Below are 24,683 nucleotides of genomic sequence, written 5' to 3' on the forward strand. Positions count from 1 at the left end.
GGCAGCGTGCGTTTGAGTATATGAAGCCCTATTTTGTGCGGAAATTGAGAGACCGATATACTTGCTGCTGCATTTCACATGTTCAAATGTCCTTCCTAAAGGATGCCATAAATCACATGCGAAGTTCTATATTCGGTCTGCATGGAAAAGCTTGCCAATGTGAATGCAACATATGCAAAGACAATGGTGGATGCAAGGCACCAAAAAACCCTATCAAGAGTGTAACAGCCTTATTGGACTCTATACTGTGTCCAAAATCAGATACGTCCACCTTCCATGCCCTTGCCTGCTTGAGTGGTCAATGTAAAAGGTGTGGCCCCGGATAAGTTAGATTTTTGTGCTGTAGAGGCTGCATTTATTGCTAAAAAGATTGTGGTGAATATTTTTGAGGACCTAGAAGTAGGAACTGCGCGTGATGGTCAGAAGAAGAAAAGGAAAGTCTTGTCGCATAAGGAAATATCATGCCAGGATCTCTCAGTCATGTTCAAAGACCATCTTAAGAAATACATAAAGCATAATTTTGTGTATAGATGGCAAGTAGAACAATATAAGGAATGTATACAAAGCTTTCCAGAAGATGTTGTTGTGTCAGTTGTTGACTTTGCTGAAAATTATAGTCTCAAAGAACAAAATGAGATTCAATCCATGCACTGGTATTCAAATCAAGTAACTATTTTTGTGCACATAACATATTTTCGAATTGCAGGTAACGACATCACCCTAGATCAGTATTATTTCTTTTGTATTATGCCTTCAATAATTTATGATTTTTATATTATGTAGGTGACATCCACAAGACAATTCACTTCTTCATTTCAGATGACAAGAAACATGACACACATTTTATTCAACGTTGTTTTCTGAAGCATGCAGAATGGCTAAAGCAATTTGGTCTAAACATAAGGTGTCATTAGGTATGGTCTGATGGAGCAGCTTCACAATTCAAAGCAAGAAGACCATTCTATTTCCTTGCCAGGTATACCATGTTCTAACAAACATTATATGAAGGTGGTTTTAATATAGAGACCTATAATATTGGCATTAAAGTTGTAATAAAATGCTTGTCTAACATCAATAATATTATAATACGTGTTTTTTTTTGGTAATTTTATCGTGCCAAAAGTATATTAATCTTCTTCTATCCATTGAATAAAATGCAGATACAATGTTTTTACAGGATGGAAAATGTCTTGGAACTTTTTTGGATCCGGCCATGGTAAGGGAGAACACGACGGTGCAGGAGCAGTGATAAAAAGGTCTTTAACTCAATACCAATTGCAGCCAAACTGCCCAAAGATAGACTGTGCTACAGATGTTGTGGCATTATTGAGACGGACCTTGTCAGATGGTGCTACAACCACCTATGCATCCCACGCCCATTATGTAAGCAGGATTTTTTGGGTGATTGAATTGGGGGATGTCGAAAGGGGAAAAAATTGGGATGTGAAGGCTGTAAAAAATACTCGCTCAATGCACTCTATTTTTGCATATCCAGAACATGATACAACTGCTTTGAGAACACGTTCACTGTCTTGTTTCTGTAGTGCATGTAAACAAGAAAATTGGAGAAGATGTGTGAACAAGTCACACGTTCCTTTCTGGACATACCTTATTTTGGAGCCTACAGAAGAAGGGAAGATGATGACGACAAAATAAATGAGGATGGAGTGTATGAAGGACACTATGACACGCTCAGTCAAGCTCTTATTGTTGGTGATAATTTTGTTGTTCCCGCACCAATGACAATGAAGAAAAAGTGGATTTCTATATAGTGAAATGCACTGCAGCTATTGAGGAGTTTCATTCAGACGCTGAAGATGACTGGGGCAATATTATTGGGCGAGGATCCTATGCTATCAAAGGGTTTTACTATTGTATGATAAATGAGCAGACCTACGAGCTTTTGGACAAAAAGCCAGAGGAGTTCATATATTCACATCTTGTTCGGGCAATCAAAATCCCCATGATACCCCATCCCAGCAACTTAAAACTATATACAATATCACTTGATGTCAGTGAGTCTATCTACAATAGTATGCCTTTAGAGCTGTAGCAATCAGTTTGTTTAAATTTTTTGTCCAAACTTCCTTTTTAAAATATAAAAATGCTTTGTTTATCCCTTTGAATCACTACATGTCCTTACATGGAAATTTAATGGTTTTGTACTGGTATCATACAAGTTGGAGATTACAGTATAAGTACAATAATAGTACAAACATGATGGCAGAATCCCTTTCTTTGACTCTGCCTTTAATTGTAAACTAAATTGTGTTTGAAACCAGTCACTTCTCAGTATCATACCGGTATCATACAAGTCCCTCTCCCTCTCTCTCTCTCTCTCTCTCTCTCTCTCTCTCTCTCTCTCTCTCTCTCTCTCTCTCTCTCTCTCTCTCTCTCTCTCTCTCTCTCTCTCTCTCTCTCTCTCTCTCTTTGTCACTTCTCAGTCACTTATCAGTATCATACCGGTATCATACCAGTCACTTCTCAGTATCATACCGATATCATACAACTCTCTCTCTCTCTCTCTCTCTCTCTCTCTCTCTCTCTCTCTCTCTCTCTCTCTCTCTCTCTCTCTCTCTCTCTCTCTCTCTCTTCTCAGTATCATACCGGTCACTTCTCAGTATCATACCAGTCACTTCTCCGTATCATACCGGTATCATACCAATCACTTCTCAGTATCAGACTCTCTCTCTCTCTCTCTCTCTCTCTCTCTCTCTCTCTCTCTCTCTCTCTCTCTCTCTCTCTCTCTCTCTCTCTCTCTCTCTTTTTCTCTTGTCCCTCTCCCTCTCTCCTTTTATTTGCAAGATACTTCAAATATAGAATACAACGTATTTTCGTGCAACTTGCTTGTAAATGTATTATACATGAATTCTGTTACATTGATTGACAAGAAGGCTGAGTAATTCTCCATTTACATCCATCGACAAAAAAATACATCGACAAAAGTCGCCCACTTCACAGACTTTATGAAGCTTTTGTTTTATTAAAAAAATCTATTCCTTTCTTCTGGAAAAAGTCAATCCACCATTTCCAATAAAAACGACGCACATAGGTGTCGTCAGGTTGTCCGTCTTCACAAATTAGAGTCCTCTTTGTATACTCAATTCTGTCCTTAGAGATCAACCAGTGTGCCAGCCAGTTTATGCCATTGGTTGACAGAAAACAGGCGCACACTTCTTTAGACTGCTTTTCTAGCTTGGGAAAAACAAGAAATGACCCCAATGGATTAAACATTAGATTATATCCAGAATTATCAAAGATAAGTGTGTCAGGTGGTAGGTCAAGAAAATTTTCGAGATTCTTGTGGAACACCGGTTTATCTGTCGTGCCCAATTTAAAAGGGGCCCTTGTGCACTGCGCCTGACTTACCACTCTATTGAATCTTTTGTGGTGGTCTAGGAACACTATCGCTAGCGTGCGTTTGAGCTTCTCAAACTCGCAGCAGCTCCATATCCACACTTTGAACCATCTGAAACAAAAATTCAGAAACACTTCTGCATCGGGCCTTACCCAAAACTATGTATCCCCTTCAACAACATACCGCATTTCTAGCCAGTAGGGCAATTCTTCACCATATTTTTCATCAAATTTCTTGAGCAGTAATCCATTAAGGTCCAAAATGAGAACCCTACGCTGGACGCTGAACGGAGGTGGTGGCCTTGGCCATATCAGTGGGATTCTTTTACAAAGTCTATACCATAGAGGAAACACGAGCATTGCATGCGACAACACCCAATTCCATATTGCATGAATGTCAGCCCTGCCATTCTGCTTGTCAGCCTTGAACCTATTTGCAAGGCACCATTCTTCAACTGAAAACATATCTACAGATGCAAAATTACACAAGATTCAAATTTAAATATGCAATTAGGACATATCTACAGATTGAAATCATACAATAAAAATACACAATGTTCAAAAATTAGGCACAAGATGAAAGAGACGTCGAATGGGAAAGAAAGTTCTATTAATTTTAGAAGTGGTTACATAAAAAGAAACATAGGGGGGGCAAACTATAATCTTTTACAGGCCCTAGGTTTAGGGTCAGAACTTGTGCCGGTATTCTGCATCTCCTTAGTGTCTTCTATGTCCATCTCCTCTTCTGGCTGCCCCTGGGTCTCTTCCTCTTCCTTGCTTTTTTGCTCCATTTCAGGCTTCTCATCTGCAGTCTTCTCGATTTTTATTTTTATTTTTGCCTTTCTTATATGCTGAGCAAGGGTCACCTCGGGACTTCCCTCCAGCCTGACATCTACACGACCATTAGCTTTAGAAAGTTGTGTAGCAAAAGATCACTTATTAGAGCCTTAATCAATGAAAAAACTTACTCTTGCCACGTTGGCCTCGTTTTCTCGGGGTCTTTGATCTTGACACCTGCACACCAATGTCTAGCAACACATCGTCTTCCTCATTCTGGGTTTTCCCTTCAGCACCAGTTGTACTCTGTTCCTTTACCTCAAAGTTTTGTTCTTCTTCTGTTGTTTCCGAAACACGTTTCTCAGCATTACCAGGGACACTCATCAAACAAAACCTTCACAAGTGTCTTGTATGTAGGCGTCACTGCATCGTTCCCTGTGTCTTTACCGGCAGTAGTTCTGAAGCAGCTTGACTCTGAAAAAACATTAGAGAAGACAAAAATCAACCACCTGATTAAAACAATGGTGTGTTTCTTACCCGTTGAAATAGTTTTCTCACCTGTTTTTGGGCATGGTTCAATTGGCTTCTTCTTTAGAAGGGATTGGTCTTCTGTAGAAATAACTCCGGGACAATCCTTAAGCAGGCACTTTCCTTTCTCAGCCAAGTGAGCATAGCAGAATGCATGGTATGCATGTGAACAAGGTAATAGAACAACATGGCTTGAGCGATTGTGATCATGATTTTTTACATCACAAGCATTGCACACATCAATGAGAACAACGCTATGTCAAAGAGCTGAAACTCGTGCAGGCAAGACTATGGTTTCAGGTAGCATTGGTTGACTAATCATGTCTGTCACAAACGTGACACAGAGACCAAAGGCTCACGCTCCAAGCATTTGGATAATTCTTCCTGTAGGCAAGAGACCTCTGTTATCAGACAATGTCAAAGAGGTATAAAATCGGTATGAATGCTTGAAGATCGGTATAATAACGTTATCATACTGGTATGATTACATCTTGCCGGTATGATGTTATCCCACCGGTATGATGTTATTATATTGGATAGTATAACATCATACTGGTAGGATAACATTATACTGGAAGCATAACATCAAACCTGTTGGATTTTATCATACCATTAGGGTGTAATCATACCGGTTGGATCTAACCATATATACCGGTTGGATGTAACCATACTGGTAGGATATAACCATACCGGTAAGATGTAATCATACCGGTAGGATATAATCATACCAGTAGGATGTTATCATACCGGTAGGATTATATCCTACCGGTATTATCATCTACCCTTACCAAATTGAAGTTATTGTCATACTATTATGTTTTTTTATTATTCGGTTTTGTGGTACCACATTCTACCCATCCCGGTATGATAGAGCCATAATACCGGTATTGTAAAACTTATAATACCATTTTCACTATTAGAGTTTCAGTACAGTATGGTTATTATAATCATACCGTTACTTTAGTGTTAAACTACTGTTTTGTTTTGTTACTATATCGGTATTATTTTGTTGTTATACCTGTATTATGTTGCTTTCATACCGTTATTGTGATCATTGATAGAACTTATAGTAACATGTTCACCAATAGCATACCAATACCGGTATTGCAACCGTTACTTTGCAGGTATGTTACCATTATTTATAGTAATCGATCTACTTTATAGGTATTATTGTGTAATCATTCCACAACAGTATATAGACTATAGTATATTGTACATCCAAACCAGTACTTTGCAGGTATTATACTACAATCAGATGGAGTTAAAAGCATACCTGTGCCTGCTGTAGGGTGGCTTTTGCTTGGTCAAATTTTTCTTGGAGGTTGTCAAGCAAGCGTGTTGGTACATTGGCAACGTCAGGGAAGTGCATTCGGATGGTGTCAAGGGCACACTCGCAACGATGCACATCAGCAACAGATTTGACCACAGAATCCTTAGCCTTCTGACAGTCGGCTGATACATTGTCATGAGATTTTCTAACCTCAACAAGTAGTTCTTGAAATGAAGTGGATACTTCAACACTAAATGCAGACTGAGTAGTCGCAAAAATCCCACTTCTGGCTGGTGTACTTACGGATGGGGTATTTACTAACAAGATGGAAGAACCACTTGGGGTTCCTGTGGATACTTGGGAAGTCTCTAACTTCCATTGTTCTCTTTTCCTATCTAAATCGCCTTCATTGGTCACATTCTTCACCACCTCAAATGCAAACTCAGCCCACTTTATCGGACCTGTGCATACGTAATAAACATATCCGCGTGCAAACTTGACTCCCAGCAGATAGTTTGGTGGTTTGGATTGATACACCTACTTGTAGAGCTAGTAGAGTGCCTTTAGTGATCCAGCCTTGCTGTTTTTATCAGCACTGTTTTCTCCTTCACTGGAAGACACGTAACTTTCATCCAGTCGGATATAGGCACATCTGCATTTGTCAACTTCCTAACATCTTTCCCCCCAAGACTTAACCCATATTCCCTGTGAAAATACTCCTTTGTCGTGCAGAATGCCTTTAATGGCACCTCCACATCCTTGGGGTGAACAAAGCGGCTGATTTTGGGAGGAGGCTGTAACTTCTATCTCTGAAAAGAATAAATGCATATTCATTACTCAATATATCCACACCTCAATACTCTACTACACATATAGGTCCGTTGTACACAACACAGAGAGAGAGAGAGAGAGAGAGGTGACATACCTTCGTGGGAGAATGTCGGGTCTTTGTGGGGGAGACCTTTCGGGTTGCATTCCTTGGACTCTTTCTTAGGTTTCTATCCATTGCAAAGGATAAGAAGCGTGCACAGGGGGCTGTAGAGTGAGCTGAGAAAGGCGTAGAAGGAGAAAGGCACAGAGATATGGAGAAGTACAGTCATGCAAACATTCGACTAAACATTCTTCTGACGTGGGCTCCACACGTGTTTTTGAATCCTCCACACAATTATTAAGATTTTGTATCCTCCACACGATTATTTAATTCAAACAATACTTGCCCATAACACAAGTTTCATACCCCCTAAATTTTAAGCCTCCAAAAGAAACTTTCAGCCGGTTAAAACCGGGCCACCTATTCATGCATCCACCTAGAAGTCTTCCCACATCCCTATCTAGGAGGGAACGAGCCATATTAGTAGGGGATGAAAGAGAAACACACAAAAACACACACACAGACTCTTCCAAGCTCCCTTTACACAAAGGGCATAGTGGAGACATGTCAGCTTCCTAGCCCAGTTGCCCCCAAGATGCATTCAAATCCTATTGGATGGCCATAGAGGTGGACCAATGAGAATTAGGCTAGAGTAAATTTAGTTTAATTCATTTAAAAATATTTTATAAAATAACCAATATAAATTAAGCTCTCTAATAGACTATTGGACACTTTCCCAATGGGTTCAATGAGAGATTAATTGAATTATTTAAATACCTAAATCTCTCACAAAAGGGGAAAGGGGGACACATGTCACAAGGCTATCACTTATGCTTCTTAATTGTCATTGGCTAAGCTTTGAAGGGGCCAATAGGATGCTAGCATGAGAAAATAGAAAGAGGTTTTGAAGTATTGTTCATGCTTATCTAACTAGGTGTTATGTTTTTTTGCTCTCTCCATCCAAGCATTCTTGCTATGCTCATTAGGAATCTAGTCTTAATGAAATGCTCACTATGTCTATATTATTTTCTGCTACACACAAGTTACTAGACCATTAAATGTTACACATATAGACTATGTTGACTAGCATACATAGCATGTATCCTGTCTAGCATAAGCTGTTGAATGTATGCTAACTAATATAACACTCTAAACTAATTAGCTTACCACAAATTGGTGTTAGATGGCCTTCCCCCATGAGCTTTCTACACAAGTCTATTGGTAGCCTCTAATGGCAGCCAAAAACTATACATTCCGTCCGCAAGGAGAACACATCAGCAAAGCAAAGAAGGTGGTAGTTTTGCTTGCAGGGCATCTTCACCATGGTAGTGACTTCATGTACCTGGAGTGGTAGACCACAATCTCTACATGGGCTGATCGACATCCCATCACTTACCCCTCCGACACTTTCTATAAATGTCTGCATAGCCAAAGTGCAGAAAGTAGTGGGGAAGGAGGTGCTCTGTAGCTACTTGCTTGTATGCATGATAAGCTCCAATTGATTCTCCCTCTTACTTTCTTTTCCATAAACTCCACATTGATCTACAAAACAAATAAATGAAAATCATGGTCATCACACAGCTTATTTGTGCACATATTCCAATCAAATAGCTGAAGCACAAAAGTAACAGACAATTACACGTTGACAGTTTATGTCAACCTCGACAACAACATGCATCCCCTCACTATGAGGAACCCCTCTATCATCCAGCATCTCCTTTAGTGTCTCTATCTTCATATTTAGTTCTATTCCCCTCTTTACATCCTGGCTTTTGCTCTACCCAAGCTCTCCAGCTCCTCCATAGCATCACGAAGCTTCGCTCTCATCGCAGCACAACAGGGGTAACCCTCATGTTACCTGCCTAGAGAATGCGTGCAGCTTTGAGCTCTAGTTTAACTGTCTCCAGGTTTTCTTTAGCATCTTGTAATAGTTTTTTAAGATGTTCACCGTGGCCTTTATGGGCTGCAAATGTGCATTGCCAAAGTACGGCACGCTTTCTACCCCTTGGTGGGAGTTGTAGCAAGAGATGGGTGTCTCGTAGCAAGAGATGGGTGTCTCCTTGGGAGCTTTGTCCTCCTTCATGTTAGTAAACTCCTCCTTGATGTTTTCACTTAAAGTACGCACCTTCCACTTCTGGACATGTTGATCTTAATAGCATTTTTCTTGCAGATCCTGCAAAATACTGGACAACAAAATTTGTCCAATTGAACTTTGTGGCTGATCCACTGGCAAATACTGCCGGATTGAACTCTTTAACGAACCCCTTTGCGAAAGCAGAGTTTATTTCCATGTTTGTGGTGGGATTTTGTTATACCTTGTAGTGCAGAAGCATTACCTGTGCATACATCTCATTAAGTACCAAATTGAGTTTGGTACGATAATGACTATGATTCTTCTCTTTTTTAAAGACATTGAACCACTCAACATCGTTGATTTTCTCCCACCTCACCATCTTTGGGTCTGCACCATCCCTCAAGAGGCCATGTACAACATTAAAATCCTCTACAGTAATACAAAGTTTCCCATGAATCGGGATGTTCACCTTTGGAGCTTTCCCTCGCACTGCACAACCCCCCAATGACAATTGATTATATCACAAAAACACAAAAAGTTACATTACAAAAACACGAGATACGTTACAAAAAAACAAGATTATATTAAAGGTAAATTTTGCTAAAACACAACAAAATTGCACATTACATAGATTCTTATGCTAGCCCACCTATGGCCAACATACCTAGAATGCTAATTTTCATACCGGGTATGCTAAGCTGCACAATTGGTATGCTAATCAGCACGCTTGCAATTCTTGTTTTCATTAAGGGTATGCTGGACAGAACCTAGTTCATGCTAGTTAGCATAGTCAATACATATCCAAACACAAGATAAATTATACTGAAGCACCAAAAATTAATACATTAAAGAGATTATTTTGCAAGTCTAGGTGTGGCCTGCATAGTCATAACTCATTGTCCAAGCTAGTTAGCAGAATTCATATGCTAAACTACACATAAATCAAACCACTCATATTTGCAATTAAAATCCTCAATTGACTGACATACACAATATTACACCTGATAGTTCTTTTTTTGCAAGCCCAACTATGGCCAACAACCTTGACATCAACCTCAACCCTTACATCAGTCTAGGGCATGTCCCACAGACAATTACCCAGGCTATAGTCAGCCAAAGAAAGGAGACACGCCCACATGCACACAAGGGCCTGGTCAAGTCATTGGTGTCATGCGGAGAGAGAGAGAGAGAGAGAGAGAGAGAGAGAGAGAGAGAGAGAGAGAGAGAGAGAGAGAGAGAGAGAGAGAGAGAGAGAGAGAGAGAGAGAGAGAGAGAGAGAGAGAGAGAGAGAGAGAGAGATAAAGAGAGAGAGAGAGAGAGAGAGAGAGAGAACCTGAGTCGAGCTTCCCCTTCCTTGCATGAATGATAGTTTCCATTGGGGAAACTTTTACACAAGAATGGGTCACCCTATCGCTAGCTTTGACCCCTTTGTCAGGCCGAAGGAAAAATTGCAGGTACTCTAGCACTCTGCCAAGATGGAGGAGAAGTCGGAGAACGAGCTAATTTGGCCGCTCTCGACTTCTTTCTTGGAGGCCTGTCAATGAGATCATCCGAGATGCCTGACTGAGCTTCGTGAGCTGCAGGAGAAGCCGTGCTTGTAGCTCGAGACTGCTTCCCCCATCTCTGTTGCATGTGTCCTTTGCACCTAGCTTCCCTCCATGCATCATTACTGCACAAGTCGTTTTGTGTAACATTCAATGAAACCTATGTCAAACGTATTTTTTGAAATAAAAGATTTCAAAAAGACACCCTCATTTTATGCTTACAAGAGGTGCTTGTTGGCTCGTGCTAAATAGCACCAAAATCATGTCAGTTTAGCATGCTTTAACCCCATTGTAACATGAGGATTAATTGCAAAAATTACAATTGTCATATCTATATGAAGTGCGAACATGAAGTTCTCACTCTCCACAATAGATCTTTGAGAGCTTACCTATCTGCAGTTGTTGCACGCGTGTGTACAATCACACAATATGATAGACGTAGCAATCCAAATAAAGATAATTTAATATCAATGTATTTGGGCATGATATTCCTAATTTTAATTCAAGTGAGAGCATAGTGTGATGGTTGTACACAGGACAAAAGCATTTCTACATATGTTCATTTGAGGTGAGAAAATATATGCACATCAAAATCGAACCTATCTTAATAAAATTGACCTCTATTCTATTATATTTTGCAAACTTATTACCTCATGTGAGAGTACACTCTACACACAACGGCAACCTCTAAATTATATCACTAATTCACTTCCACATGTGAGTAAACTGAGCACGTAGCAAGTGACTCCTAAAAAATAAACACCTTGTTTGAGTGAGAGTTTGAGCTCTACACAACATAAAAAGCTTACACAATTTGAACCTAAAAAAAGAATCAACCTAAAAAACATTAAATTGATTTTATACAAAAGATTTTAAAACTATTCTAAATTTCAATGATTTTTGAATTATAAAAATGTTTATTTTTTTCCTCTAATAATGACATGGAATACCTTTTGTGATGAATACTAGTCTCAACAGGCGCGCTGCCGCTATATATACTTTTTTTTCGATCAGTGTATTATTAGATCAAAAAATACTTTGCACAAAGTATTTTTTGATCGAAGTTTCTTTAGATCAAAAAACTAGGAAAAAAACGATTATCCGTTTTTGTTGATGTGGCACCGTATAATACGCTCGTATAATATGAGGTCATGTAAAATTTTTCCATCTATGACGTATTATGCGTATCCCATATAACGTATAATGCAACTTAGTCGTGAAGCCCTCATCCCCAAAGGTTGCATCAAATTGTTGGATAAAGGCCAAGACTTTGTCCGTGGCACCAAAGATGCTGTCATAGGTGAGAAAAGAGATGTTCTTTCATCCATCTTTGAACTTCTTGAGCTTGTTGGACCTTTTCCAAGTAGCATATGACTTTTGATGCCCTCTCCTCTTGGGCTCTTGTGAGATAAGCCGCTACTTTCATCGAAAGAGGAGAAAGGTGATGAAGATGTAGAAGAGGGTGGCCTCTTTGTCTCTCTTTTCTTCTTTTGATTCCTCTCTTCCATCTTGGAATTGCAAGGAGAAAAACTATGCGGTGATTTTTCTCTTGGGAGAAATTGGAGATCTTTGTGACCGATGTCTTTGTGGAGCCACATCTTTCGATGGTTTGGACACTCACTTCTTTCTCCTTTGTATGGTTCCTCCTCTTCTCTCACCGGGTAGAGTCCTCTTTTGGAAGTCTCACCAAGAGGCTTCCTAGGCACTCTCTCTTCTTGGGGAGTTTGGAGAATCCCATGGGTGCGAAGTTGTTGGAGAACTTCACCTTGTAGAGCAGTGTTACCCATGGCTTGTTGTAACCTAGTGACAAGATAATTCACAAGCATAGGGACATCATTAGTGACACCTTCATGTGCAAAATCAAAGTCATCGATATTCATTCTACTCTCTTCATTATTGTTAGTCATGCTAACAAAATTTATGTGTATGCTAGCTTGTTCTTCAGAAACTTTAAAACCTCTCGTAGAAAGCTTAAGGACCTCTTTTCTTGAGAAAAAAAAAGAGAAACCAATAGCTCTAATACCAGTGTAACGGAATTAAGCTAATAACATTGATTGTAGCGATGTTAAAGTGATAGTAGTGAGCATTTCACTAAGAGAATTCCTAATGAAGATAGAGAGAGAGAGCTTGATTGAAGATAGCAAAACAAACATTACACCTAGTTATCTTGGCATGAACAATACTTGAAAAAGAGAGAGAAATAGAGAAATTGACAACATTTGAGGATCGAATTTACTTGGAGCTGGTCCCCTCCTCCAAAAGGCTTTGTATTATATGTTCTCCCATAAAGAGAGACTTGGTACAATACAATATTTGTGTTCCTTAAGACCTTTTTGATGCTATGAAGATGGAAAGATTCATGCACCAATATTATGCCCAAAACAACAATTAACTTACTTGCAATAGGCAGGAACTTGTCTCCGGCCTTAGTCACAAGACCTCAAACACCTTCAAAGGTGGAGAGAGCTGGCAGGGAGTGAGGGAAGTGAAGAGGAAGAAGATGTAGCATATGAGAAAGAAGTATTCTCCTCACATATCATCACATTTAGAGCATAACTTAGTATAGTAATGAATAGGGAGAAGATGATAAACATACTTGAAGCTTGGCTCTTGCTTGCTTTTGCATTCCATAGCCAAGAGTTGTTGGTGTAGGCTCTCCACTTCTCAAGCTTGGAGAAGGAGATGAATTTTGCAACACATGCATGCCATGTAAAAATGAAATTTTGTGAGCTACAAGTGAGAGAGATACGGAGGTCAACCTAGCTTGATTGCTCTAGCTTGAAGCTTAGTGGCTCAAGCTTGGTGCTAGCCAATGAGATGTCTAGTTAATTTCAAGAAAGGGGTGTAGCATTGTGACAAGTTTCCTTCTTTCCCCCTTTGAGAGAGAGATTAATTCATTAACTAATTGAAGCTAAACTCTTATTGGCTCTCAAGGTCAACTGTGAAATAGGAATAAGTATGTCCTAATTATTATTGGTTCTTTTTGTGATCTATCCAATAAGGTTTAAGCTTATTTTTATAAAGATTTATTCTCATTGTTCCTTCATATTGGCCATCGAATAGAATTCAGGCTTGGTTGGGGGCAACATGGCTAGCAGCCTGACATGTGTCCTTTATGCTTTATGTGAAAAAGTGACTCTTGTGTGTGTGTTCTCTCTCATCTCCCTACAAGGAGGGCTCTTCCCATGCAAGTGGGAGATCCACTTGGCCACTTGCACCCAGTAGGTGACCTTAGTCCAATACTTCAAAGGTTTAAAATACATAGTAATGACAATAGTCTATCCAATTGGTCCTAGGCCTAAGGACTTTTAACACTAACCTTTGGGGGATAATGAATCTTAACCTAAGGTCTTTTAAATCTCCATTAAGTGTATATTTCTGTTTGATAGACCTCTCTCCATTTGGACCCTTATTGAGATAAGCTTATCTCTCCTCTTGGTCCCCTGCTGAGAATAGATCTAGCAGCACATATCCATATTGTAACTCTTGTTCCCTTTTACATTCCCATATAAAATGATCAGTTTAGTATGAGAAAATCATTTGGGATAGGTACATATTAGGTTTTATGCCATGTCACATTGAGTGGTGGTTGAATAGTGATTAGGTCTACAGACTTAATTTCTTTTTTGAACTTCAAAAATTCAGATCGTGATAATATACGCAATAATACCTATGGTAAAGTATGCGGTAATATCAACGATAACATGCCTGATAATATTTGGCACTATTAAAAAGGAAACAAAGCAAGACATGATGCGGATTTTGTAGCATACATTCTCTTCTACTCCTCCCGGCATCGTGCATGGTGCCATCTTCTCTCTCTCTCTCTCTCTCTCTCTCTCTCTCTCTCTCTCTCTCTCTCTCTCTCTCTCTCAAAGTTCCCAGCCCTCTCTCTCTACTTCACACACACACACAAACACACACACAAAATCAATCTTCGGTGGAGAGCTCCATCACTCAGGAGAGGAGAGGATGGACTACAAGAGGGCTCTACACAAGAGGACTACAAGAAGACCCAAGAGGTAAGATTCTACACCCCCCCCCCCCCCCCCAACCCTATTGACTTAAACACACACACGTTAGGAACGATGTAGAAAAACATGTAGAAAAGACGTCTTAAACTTACACACATTGAAAAAGATGTAGAGAAAAATTTCATACCTCTTGCATGTTTGTTGTAGGTGCTTGTTTTCTTGCTTGCTTGGGATCACTTCGCTTGCTTGCTTGCTTGTTCTAGGTGATTAGTTTGTATGTGCTTATTTCCTTGCTTCATTGCAATACCTTTGCTTGCTTGCTTGCTTGTTCTAGGTGATTAGTTTGTAGGTGATTACTTCTTTGCTTCATTGCAATACCTTTGCTTGCTTGCTTGCTTGTTGTAGATGCGTGATTAGAGAGAGAAGAAAAGAGAGAGAGAGAGAGAGATAATCAAACATTACACATTACACATTAAACATCACACCTACACATTAAAGTTGTTGTATGTTTAATGTTAAAGTAGTGTTAAATTAGAGTGAGAAAAATTATAGAATATGTGTGTTAAATTACAGTGAGAAAAAGTGTGGAAGATGTGTATGTTAAATTAGAGAGAAAAAAAGAGAGCAAAAGTTAAACATTAGACATTAAACTTTAGGAAAAGGAAAATAGAAAAAGACACATAAAGTTAAACATTAACAAAAGGAAAGTGCAAAAAGTGATAAATTATACCTTAAAAAAGAGAGTTTAGAGAGAGAAAAGTGTTAATTTAGTGTATGCTAAATTAGAGAAGAAAAGAGAGATTGAGGGAGGAAAAGTGTTAAAATAGTGTATGTTAGATTAGAAAGAGGAATAGAGGATGTAGAGAGAGAGTGTACATTAGATAGAGAGAGATGTAGGGATAGAGATTAGATAGACAGAGAGTAGATATAGGGTGTATATTAGGTAGAGAGAGGATGTAGAGAGAAAGTAGATAGAGGGTGTAGATTAGGTAGATAGAGGAAGTAGAGAGAGGCTAGGGTATAGAGGGAGTGTAGAGAGAGGTTAGGATGTAAATAGAGGGAGCAAATGTAGATATTAGGTAGAGAGAAAGGTGAGATAGAGATTTGCTATAGTGAGAGGGTGTAGATAGAGTAGATAGATAGAGGGTACGTAGAGAGAGTAAAGATAGAGATTAGGTAGAGAGTGTAGATTGATGAGGGTGCATAGAGAGGATACATAGATAGAGAGAGAATAGAGGGAGGATACATGTAGAGATAAAGTAGAATATACAGAGTTGATGTAGAGATTAGGTAAAGGGAGGACACGTAGAGAGTGTAGATAGAAGGTATACACCCTCTCTATCTAACTAGCTCCTCTATATAATCTATATGTATAGAGAGAGGGTAGATAGAAGGTAGAGATTACCTCTTTCTTTGCTTTTTTTCTATCTACCTCTATATATAGAGAGAGGTAAATAGAGAGATTAGGTGTGGAGGGTAGAGATTATCTCTCTCTATGTCCTCTCTATCTACCTCTCTCTCTACTTCCTCTCTATCTGCCTCTATCTATCTCTCTCTTTACACACTCTCTAGCCTTGGATTACTAGTGTATATCAGGTGTAGAGGGTAGAAATTACCTCTCTCTCTCTCTCTCTCTATATATATATATATATATATATATATACATACATATCTACATATATAGATACATATATATATATACATATATATATATATATATATCATCTCTATCTACCTTAAACCACCTCTCTCTACATCCTCTCTATTTACCTTAGGTAGAGAGATAACAGTGTGTAGATTAGGTAGAGATTAGATGAATAGAGAGATAAACATATAGATAATAATCTATCTACCTCTCTCTACACCATCTCTATTTACCTACTCTCTCTATCTACCTCTCTCTCTATGCCATCTCTATCTACCTCTATTTACCTCTGATCTCTATGTCCTCTATAGCCTCATATTAAATATAGATTAAGGTGTAGAAGGTAGAGATTACCTCTCTCTATGCCCTCTCTATCTACCTTAATCTCTCTCTCTCTCTCTCTCTCTCTCTCTCTCTCTCTCTCTCTCTCTCTCTCTCTACCTTTGGTAGAGAGATACAAATGTGTGCGGTGCGCCATGGCCAATCAGATCACAAACCCAAAGTGGAGCTTTTAGGACGATACCATGGCTCATGCAGTGTGGGAGTGGACCATGCAAGAAAAGAGTGATGAAGAGGCAATGAACTCATCCCATAAACAACAATGTGAAGCTCGAGCCATGCAAACTCCCACGTAGTATGATTTGGGAGGCAAAGTAGCTTGGAAAGACAAATATGCACAAGCAATTTTTAATTATGCAAGCTTCTATATAAGAGATATTTTAACTTATGAAACTTTTTGGTTATCTTTAACTTAGGAAATTATCACTCTATTTCATCCTACTACAGACATGGTCAAGTATCGAGAGAGAGAAACAGAGCTTAATACTTAGCAATCATTGTTGAAAAACAATCATATTTCCCATGAGTAGTTAGAGTCTGCAATTGGATCTTTACAAATAATAAGTATAGTTAATAAATATTGTAATAATCATTTTGAGTTATTGATTCATCTAGTTTGGTTTTTGTTGTTGTAGAGTCAAAGCAATCAAATTTATGTACCCTTGGACGAGAAACAGAAGTACTTAAATTGATATTTTTTTTGTTTTTGCCTAAGATCAGTCAAGCCAACGCTGATGTCTTTACGCATAATCAACATTGCCGCATGTAGGCAAAAGAGAGAGAGAGAGAGAGAGAGAGAGAGAGAGAGAGGTACTCCACTATGCTTGCAAAATCAACATGCAGAGAGAGAGATGCTTTTTAATGTGATTCTGCATAACCTATAGATAGATTAGTTTCATTTCTTCAAGCAAGGCCAATCTGGTAGTAATGAATCTCTGAGTGCTATCGATAGCCATCCGAGTCGGCGCGGACTACTAGAGGTAATGTTAGAAGTAGATTGGACCGCTAAACCTCCCTTCCTCCTTAATGAGACGTGCCCACCTCCTTCTAACCTTGCCTGAGATGTACCTAGTACGAGAACGAGAGAGAGAGAGAGAGAGAGAGAGAGAGAGAGAGAAGTCAACCTCCTCAGCTTTCAGTGTGAGGGAGACATGCAGGACTTGCAACCAGGAGATGGGGTGCACGTTCATGGGTGACTGAACTCATGAGGTCGAGACCGCATGCAAAGCACCACCTTTGTGAAAGGCCCGATGGATCATAGCCGGCCTGATCATTGAATCGTTAGTGTGTCTATGAAGCAGCTAGTCCACACGGAGCAGGTAGCCACGCCGATGGTTGTGGTTCTAGAGTTGGAGGAAGCAGGCGGAGCCGGGTATATGCCACATGGCATGGATTGACTGAACAGCATAAGGGAGCGATATGTTGTAGCATGCATGCAAGTCAGCGCGGTCGGGGGCTCCCTTCACAAGAAGTTTTGGACAAATTCTCACATCATGAGCTTCTGTGAGGGAGGTGCCGCATACCTAGCTAGGTACGATTGGGAGTAGGGGACTCCCGGCCCCGCCACGGGAGGTGCCGCATACCTAGCTAGGTACGATTGGGGGTAGGGGACTCCCGGCCCCGTGGCGGGGCCGGGAGTCCCCTACCCCCAATCGTACCTAGCTAGGTATGCGGCACCTCCCTCACAGAAGCTCATGATGTTATGCATTGTATCGTATGAAAAACAATGAGAAAGACTCCGTTTTCCTACATGAGAAAATTTCTAAATTTTCTGTGAGCTTGCAACGATGTGTTAGATAGCCAAATGCAAAGGGGTTGGCTTCAATTCTATTCTTAACTCTGTGATCATAAAAGCACTAAAGAACATTTTTTTGCCAGTGAGAAACCATTTAATGAGCATATGCTAGCTGCAATTGAGAAGAAAGTAGAAATCCTTATGTGGGGGGCACACTAGGATGAGCTTGATGATCGTGGAGAAGAGGTATGAACACAAACTAACATGATTGCCATGTTGTTTGTGGCCAAGAACACGGAATGGAAAGTTTAGGGATTGAATCCATCTAAGGCCATGCTTTGATGGGTGATATCCTGTTGTTAAGGAGACATATAATCTATGTTGTGATATAAACCAAGGAGGCACTTTATATGAGCTTATGGAGACGTGGAAATCTTTAAGGCATATGGAAAAGACAAAGCATTTATGCCGAAACAAACAAATAGGGTTGTGGTCACGAGGCTATGGACTATTGTCATTGGATGTAACAAGCGAGCATCTCTTGCTATATAGCTACTTCTACTGGTGTTCTCAATGCTTGTAGTCACCCTATTTTAGTTGTTCAGGACGCTAAGAATAATGATCAATTACATTAGAATCTTAGTTGACATTTTCAGACAGATCACAAATATACATGAGCTTTGCAAAGCACACACGTTCACTGCTCAACACGAGAGATTGGACAGTCTCAGTGCTTTGATCAATATGTATGCCAAGTGTGGTATCTTGGAGCCTTCTTGAAGTGGTCCAAAAGCACAAGGCTTCTCTCAAAATGCATAATCACAACAAGGACAAATTCATCATAGAGTTAAGAATATGCACATCACAATATGGAGATAATATAGTGAGATACATATGAACAAGTGTGTAGGTTTGCATTGGGAAAATTATACAAAGCAGAGTGCACATGGACATAAAAGGCATTATAGGTACCTGGACACACTTGTGAGTGCTTGTGGGATGTACCACTTTGTAAAAATATCATTATGACATTACCATTTCTGAACACTTCAAGGTAATCTGCAATTCCTCTCGATGCATTGCATTCCCAAAAAAGAGACAACCCTAAGTTTCTATATTGGAGGAGAATCAAACCTTCAAAAGTGGAGTAGCAGCATATGATAACCCTACAACACTACATGAGGTAACAAGTATACATGGGAAGGGAACTTCCCTACAGTTTATATAATAATTGGGTGAGAATAGTGCCACCTCCCTACCATATGTACGTATGATTCTTTTTTTTGTAAGCACGAACGAGAATTTTTTGAGGGGGATGTTGCCCATCCTAAGGTGCGCAACATCCCCACCTTAGTCAAACACAATTTTTCTATCGATTGAATGCATGCCCTTCCAACCAAACTCCCCTTTTGTTTCCTTTATTGAAGTCTTTCTCTATCTCTTAACACTAGGTTGGTAACCTAACAGGACATAAAAGTGTCCTTTCAGGGTTTTGAAAAAAAACCTCCAAAACCATAGTAGATCCACTCATTTTGTAAAATCCTTTCATGAGGTTATAGTTCAAGGCCTACTACACATGGAAAAAATAAGAGACTTGTAAAATTTCTCATCTTTTGGTCACACCAAGCCTCCAAAGTTGATGGACCAGTACATTTTCATCAAAACAGTCATTTCTTTCATTTTTTTGTATAAAAATAAGATTAGGGATTTTTGTAGGACTTGAGATAAATTCCCTAGTTAAATTCAATGGGTTGGTGATCAGTACATATGATTGCTTCTAACTCACTATTTTTTGTTTTGCCAAAAGAAATAGGTACAAAAAAGTTGAATTTTTACCATTCTGCAAACCTATCATCAAAGTTTGTATAGCCATGTTGAATACAAATAATATATGCATGTTTTCTTAGTTCCCTATTGTCCTTTAGGTTCATAAGGAGCCATGGAGCATGTAAAAAGAATAATACATCTCTTACCAAGGGGAATCTTGGGGACAAAGATGAAGTGCTAAATAGAGCAAACATGAAAAAACTGGGTTCAACATTATGAGTTGTAGAATCCTATAGAAACTATTGAATATCTAGCCAAATTTGATCCTTATGACTAGATATGGTTACTACCTACAAAATGCATATAGTTATCACAAGAAACTAGCAATATTGAAAAAGCTATACTTGATATACTAGAATGTTTCATTTCTTCTATAATAGAAAAAATCAACCATCGTTGTGTACTATGCAAAATAGGGTATTAGGTGCCCAAAAACTCAAGGAATATTAGCTTTATGTTACAATATGGGACATATAAAATCAAAATTAAATTTGGATATCATGAAAGCCACCAAAAAAATCATAGAAGAGCTAAAATTGGCTAAAAAACAGGATTTGACAATTTTTGTAATTTGGTCATAACTTACAACTTTACCATTTATTTCTCCCTAGAAGCATCAGGACATGTTGAGGACTACTAAAGATAGTTCTCTAGCATTATAGACCTCACAAACATGGATTCTAGAGTGGTATAGTTGCAAAAAGTTGAAAAAAAGCCAAAAACAGGACCCGTTTTTTCATACAGTTTAGGTTGTGAAATGTTGTGCAAAGACAAGGTTAAAGATGGAGTTGATATTCCAAAAAAATGTCAAGTTTTTTTCAGCTCATGAGACAACTTTCTAGATAGATAGCACCTCAAAATCCATTTTGAAACTCTTGACATAATTCAAGGAAAATGGTCACTTAACAAGACATAAAAGTGTCCCAGGACATAAAAGTGTCCCATTACCAACCTAATGTTAAAGGATCCCCCCAGAGCCTGCAAAGGGTGTAATAAGAAAAGGGGCAAGCCTCCCGAGGAATTTGTTAGGTTTCCAGTTAGGTTTCCAAGCCCGTGGGAACAAGCCTCATAAGGCATGCAAATAAGATTGATTAAGTTCAAAGTTCACTTTGCATGCTAACTTTGCATGGCAAGCTATATATGTAAGGTTATTTTTACACAAAGATCAATCAATCAATCATAGCGTGTTATTTTTTTGTCTTGTCTTGCTCTGTCGAATTTTGTCTCTCTCTCTCCACTCTCGTGGTTCTCTGAACCTGCACGCCATGGTAATCCTCCTCAGACGCCACCCTCCATAGCTTCCCAACCCATCATATGGTATCAGAGCTTGGTGCTCTTGGTGCTGGCAAGGCAAGGATAGCCCAGCGGGTAGACATTTTGATACGCTGCAGAAGACGCAGCCAAAATCGCCATCAGGGCAAAGCAACCCCTCTCAAAACGCTGTTGTTTGTGGCATCTAGGCGTAGTAGGCGCATCTTCCTTGCATCTCAAAAGGCAGCGCAGGTGGCAGTTTCTACCGGCGCCTACAAGCTTCTCAAGACGCAGAAAATACGGTTGCATTTCAAAACGGTCACTAAAGTCAAGGTTCCATAGTAGCAAGGTGCAAAAGGGGCTTGGAAATTTCAAAGCATATCAAAAAGCTTTTGTGCAGAGGCCAGCGGGCGCATGCGAACTCCGCATCTCCTGCATAGCGCTACCGACAGTCAGCTTCTCAAAACACCCTATAAGTGCTCGCCTTTCAACAAGCTTATCAAAACGTTGGTTTGGAGCTATCCTCTGCTACATCCTATCAAAAGGCTGTATTCTATAGGCCTCAACAAACAATAGCATACTAAAGCAATATTGTAGAGGGTTGTTCCACTTTGACGAACATCTCAAAATGCAACTACAATCAAAGGTCTACCAAGGATGCTTGGACAAATTCTTATGTCAAAGCAACGTGGATCGGATGGAAAGCTAGTGTTGCTTCGAGCACTCGGTATATTAGCAACATAGCATACAAAAACTATTTTTCATGTTAAGTATCATAGTTTTGTTCATCAAAGTCTGTCTTTTGTCAACAAAAGCGGTCAAATCCTTCTTTTAGTTTATCAATTGCCAGGTATTGCCATGTCCCAAAATTTTGTGCAATTTATAGACACTACCACACATAAGTGGGAAGACCTCCCAAAATTATATATGTTCTCAGCCTATTTTTCCCATCTCTCTTGAGGTTATTGGGTACACCTTAAACCCAACGTTTGGAAGTGAACCAAAAACTCCATTTTTGGTAGCTAAATATTTGGCCTACACCCTGTCTGTTCAAGGGGGGGTTACTGACCTAGCACAAGGTTATGGATACACCAGAAATCCTTGGTTGTGAGAGAACCTAAACTCATGGTTGATGAGTACACCAAAAACTCGAGGTATCATGAGAGTGACCTGTCTAGTTCGGGCTTGAGGGGGGGATTGTTAGGTTTCCAGTTAGGTTTCCAAGCCCGTGGGAACAAGCCTCATAAGACATGCAGATAAGATTAAGTTCAAAGTTCACTTTGCATGGCAAGCTACATATGTAAGGATATTTTTACGCAAACATCAATCAATCAATCATAGCGTGTTATTTTTTTGTCTTGTCTTGCTGTGTCAAATTCTCTCTCTCGCTCTCTCTCTCTCTCTCTCTCTCTCTCTCTCTCTCTCGTGATTCTCTGAACCTGTACGCCATGGTAATCCTCCTCAAACGCCACCCTCCATAGCTTCCCAACCCATCAAGATTCACTGGTACCTTCCGTATGGTGGCATGTGAGTGCACTCTTGGGGGGGGGGGGGGGGGGGGGGGGGGGGGGGGGGGGGGGGGGGGGGTAGGTTCACCACCTTATAAATTAAGGGTATTCTTGGATATTTTTCCCCAACACATGCCATCAAATGGCTAGTCTAGGTTTTGAACCGTGTCTAGGCTAATCTGAGGCAAACCTTTCTAGAACAGTGGCTTACATTGCAAAACCCTCGCAAGATTCAAAGTTTTTTAAAATAAAAAATGGTAAATAAGTTTTACTGCAAATACAAGTAAATGCAACAAATTTTAACCATAATCTAGCAAATACAAGTAGATAGCCGAGCAGAGAGAGAGAGAGAGAGAGAGAGAGAGAGAGAGAATGGAAAAGAGAGAATAAAGTAGGGTCATGTCTAGTTTGGAGACAATTTTTAATCATGCACTTTAACCTCCTTCCATGGGCCACCTTACGAGAAAAGCTCAGATTTGTTGAGCATATCAAATTTCCATGTCCGCCCATTTCTACCTTTGGTTTGTTGATGAGACTACCAGTTTATCAATTTTCAGAATCTCTCTCTCTCTCTCTCTCTCTCTCTCTCTCTCTCTCAACCCTCATCTCTTTCTCATTGCACATCTTTGTCTCCCTATATTGTTGTCTGTGAATAGCCTAGTGAACAAATAACTAAGCCTCTAGTGACAATGCAAGAGGCTTAGTTATTCATTTAATGCTTTGTCTAGGCATAGTCGACATAGTTATCGATAATTGATAGTTAAGCCTCGCGTGACAATAGCCTTACACATTTCATTGCCATGCACATTTGAAATCACAAGAAGTGCAAAATAGTGCTCACATGACCCAACTTGTAGGGTAAATTTTCCTGTTATCACAAAAAAATCGCAACGACGATTTTGTTACATTCTAATTTTTGAGGTCAAATGCGGGCATCATCTAATTTTTAGACTAGGTTTTTGCATAGATCCGGATCATCTAATTAGTTTGCATGGACTTGGATCATCTAATTAGTTTGCCTTGGAAGATCAAGGCCAAAAAAGTGGTTATTTTAGTTAGGAGTGTTAAAATAGGAAATGAAAAGAGTGCAGGGAGTGGAAGGGGGCAAAGGCTCTAACAAAAGATGCAAAATAAAAAGATACAAGCGCATGCAATGGTTGTTATTTAAGAGGATGGTGGACCAGCATTAGTTCCATGACTTGAAGCTTGCAAAGGTAGAATGACTCCAAATAGTGAAAATTTTGATGATAATGAGATTGCTTAATCATCATGTGATTGCTGATGACAATGCACTCTAGATGGCACTCCTTGCATGTGTGAAGTTAATGAAATTCATCAGTAATTGTACGAGGTTTTTACATATGTAATAATGTGAAAATGCACTTTTGATTTTGTACATCTACTAACATAACGTGGCGGAAGGGGGTGCCCTTTACACCTGTCGCAATTTGCGACCTGAAGGCTAAAGTCCAAAACTAAAAAAAGCCCCTTTGCACGCGATAAAGAGGGGAGAGAGGGGGAGAGAGAGAGGCCGCCGAAGGCGGCCGGCCTTACTAGTGTAGAATTTAATCTTTATATAGGGACACTTGGACTAATATACCTCTAGAGGGAACACTTCAAGAAGCTTCGTAGGGCCTCTTGACAAGCTTTTCTTCTATGTGATCCACATTTGGTATCCCTTCAGCCGACGGATAATGCTTTCTTTTCGATTGAGTTTTCCATTTAGAGTACACAGCATAGACAACTTTTTAGTTCCCCATATCTCATTTGAACAAACATGCTTAGATCATCACCATAACCACCAAGGAGGTATCTCACTTTTGGCCCTTCGGAGGGAGAAAAGATGACTTCACTTAGGGTTTTAGGTAACACAAATATGCCAACTTTGTTAAGCTCCATAAGCTTTGGGATCTTGATGCCTAGCTTCCGATGTTTTTCTTGACTATGCCCCACACACATCATCAGCACACTAAAGTTACCCTC

The 24,683-nt window shown here is 39.6% G+C and overlaps 1 protein-coding gene across 2 annotated transcripts in view; it reads right to left on the bottom strand.

Moving 5' to 3' along the window:
- Positions 1–23,571: 23,571 nt before the first annotated feature.
- Positions 23,572–24,683, bottom strand: part of LOC147420580 (uncharacterized) — a 3,805-nt gene continuing 2,693 nt past the window's right edge. Inside the window, exon 2 of one of the 2 annotated variants that reach the window (XM_086504119.1) lies at positions 23,572–24,683. This exon is cut by the window's right edge and continues 1,454 nt beyond it. In XM_086504119.1, coding sequence (XP_086360245.1) covers positions 24,423–24,683 — 261 coding nt within the window. In that variant the 3' untranslated portion in view covers positions 23,572–24,422. The other variant, XM_086504118.1, reaches the window with a different exon arrangement.

This window comes from Adiantum capillus-veneris, chromosome 28, assembly GCF_014529385.1.
Source record: "Adiantum capillus-veneris isolate H3 chromosome 28, ASM1452938v2, whole genome shotgun sequence".
In the NCBI taxonomy this organism is placed as follows: Eukaryota; Viridiplantae; Streptophyta; class Polypodiopsida; order Polypodiales; family Pteridaceae; genus Adiantum; species Adiantum capillus-veneris.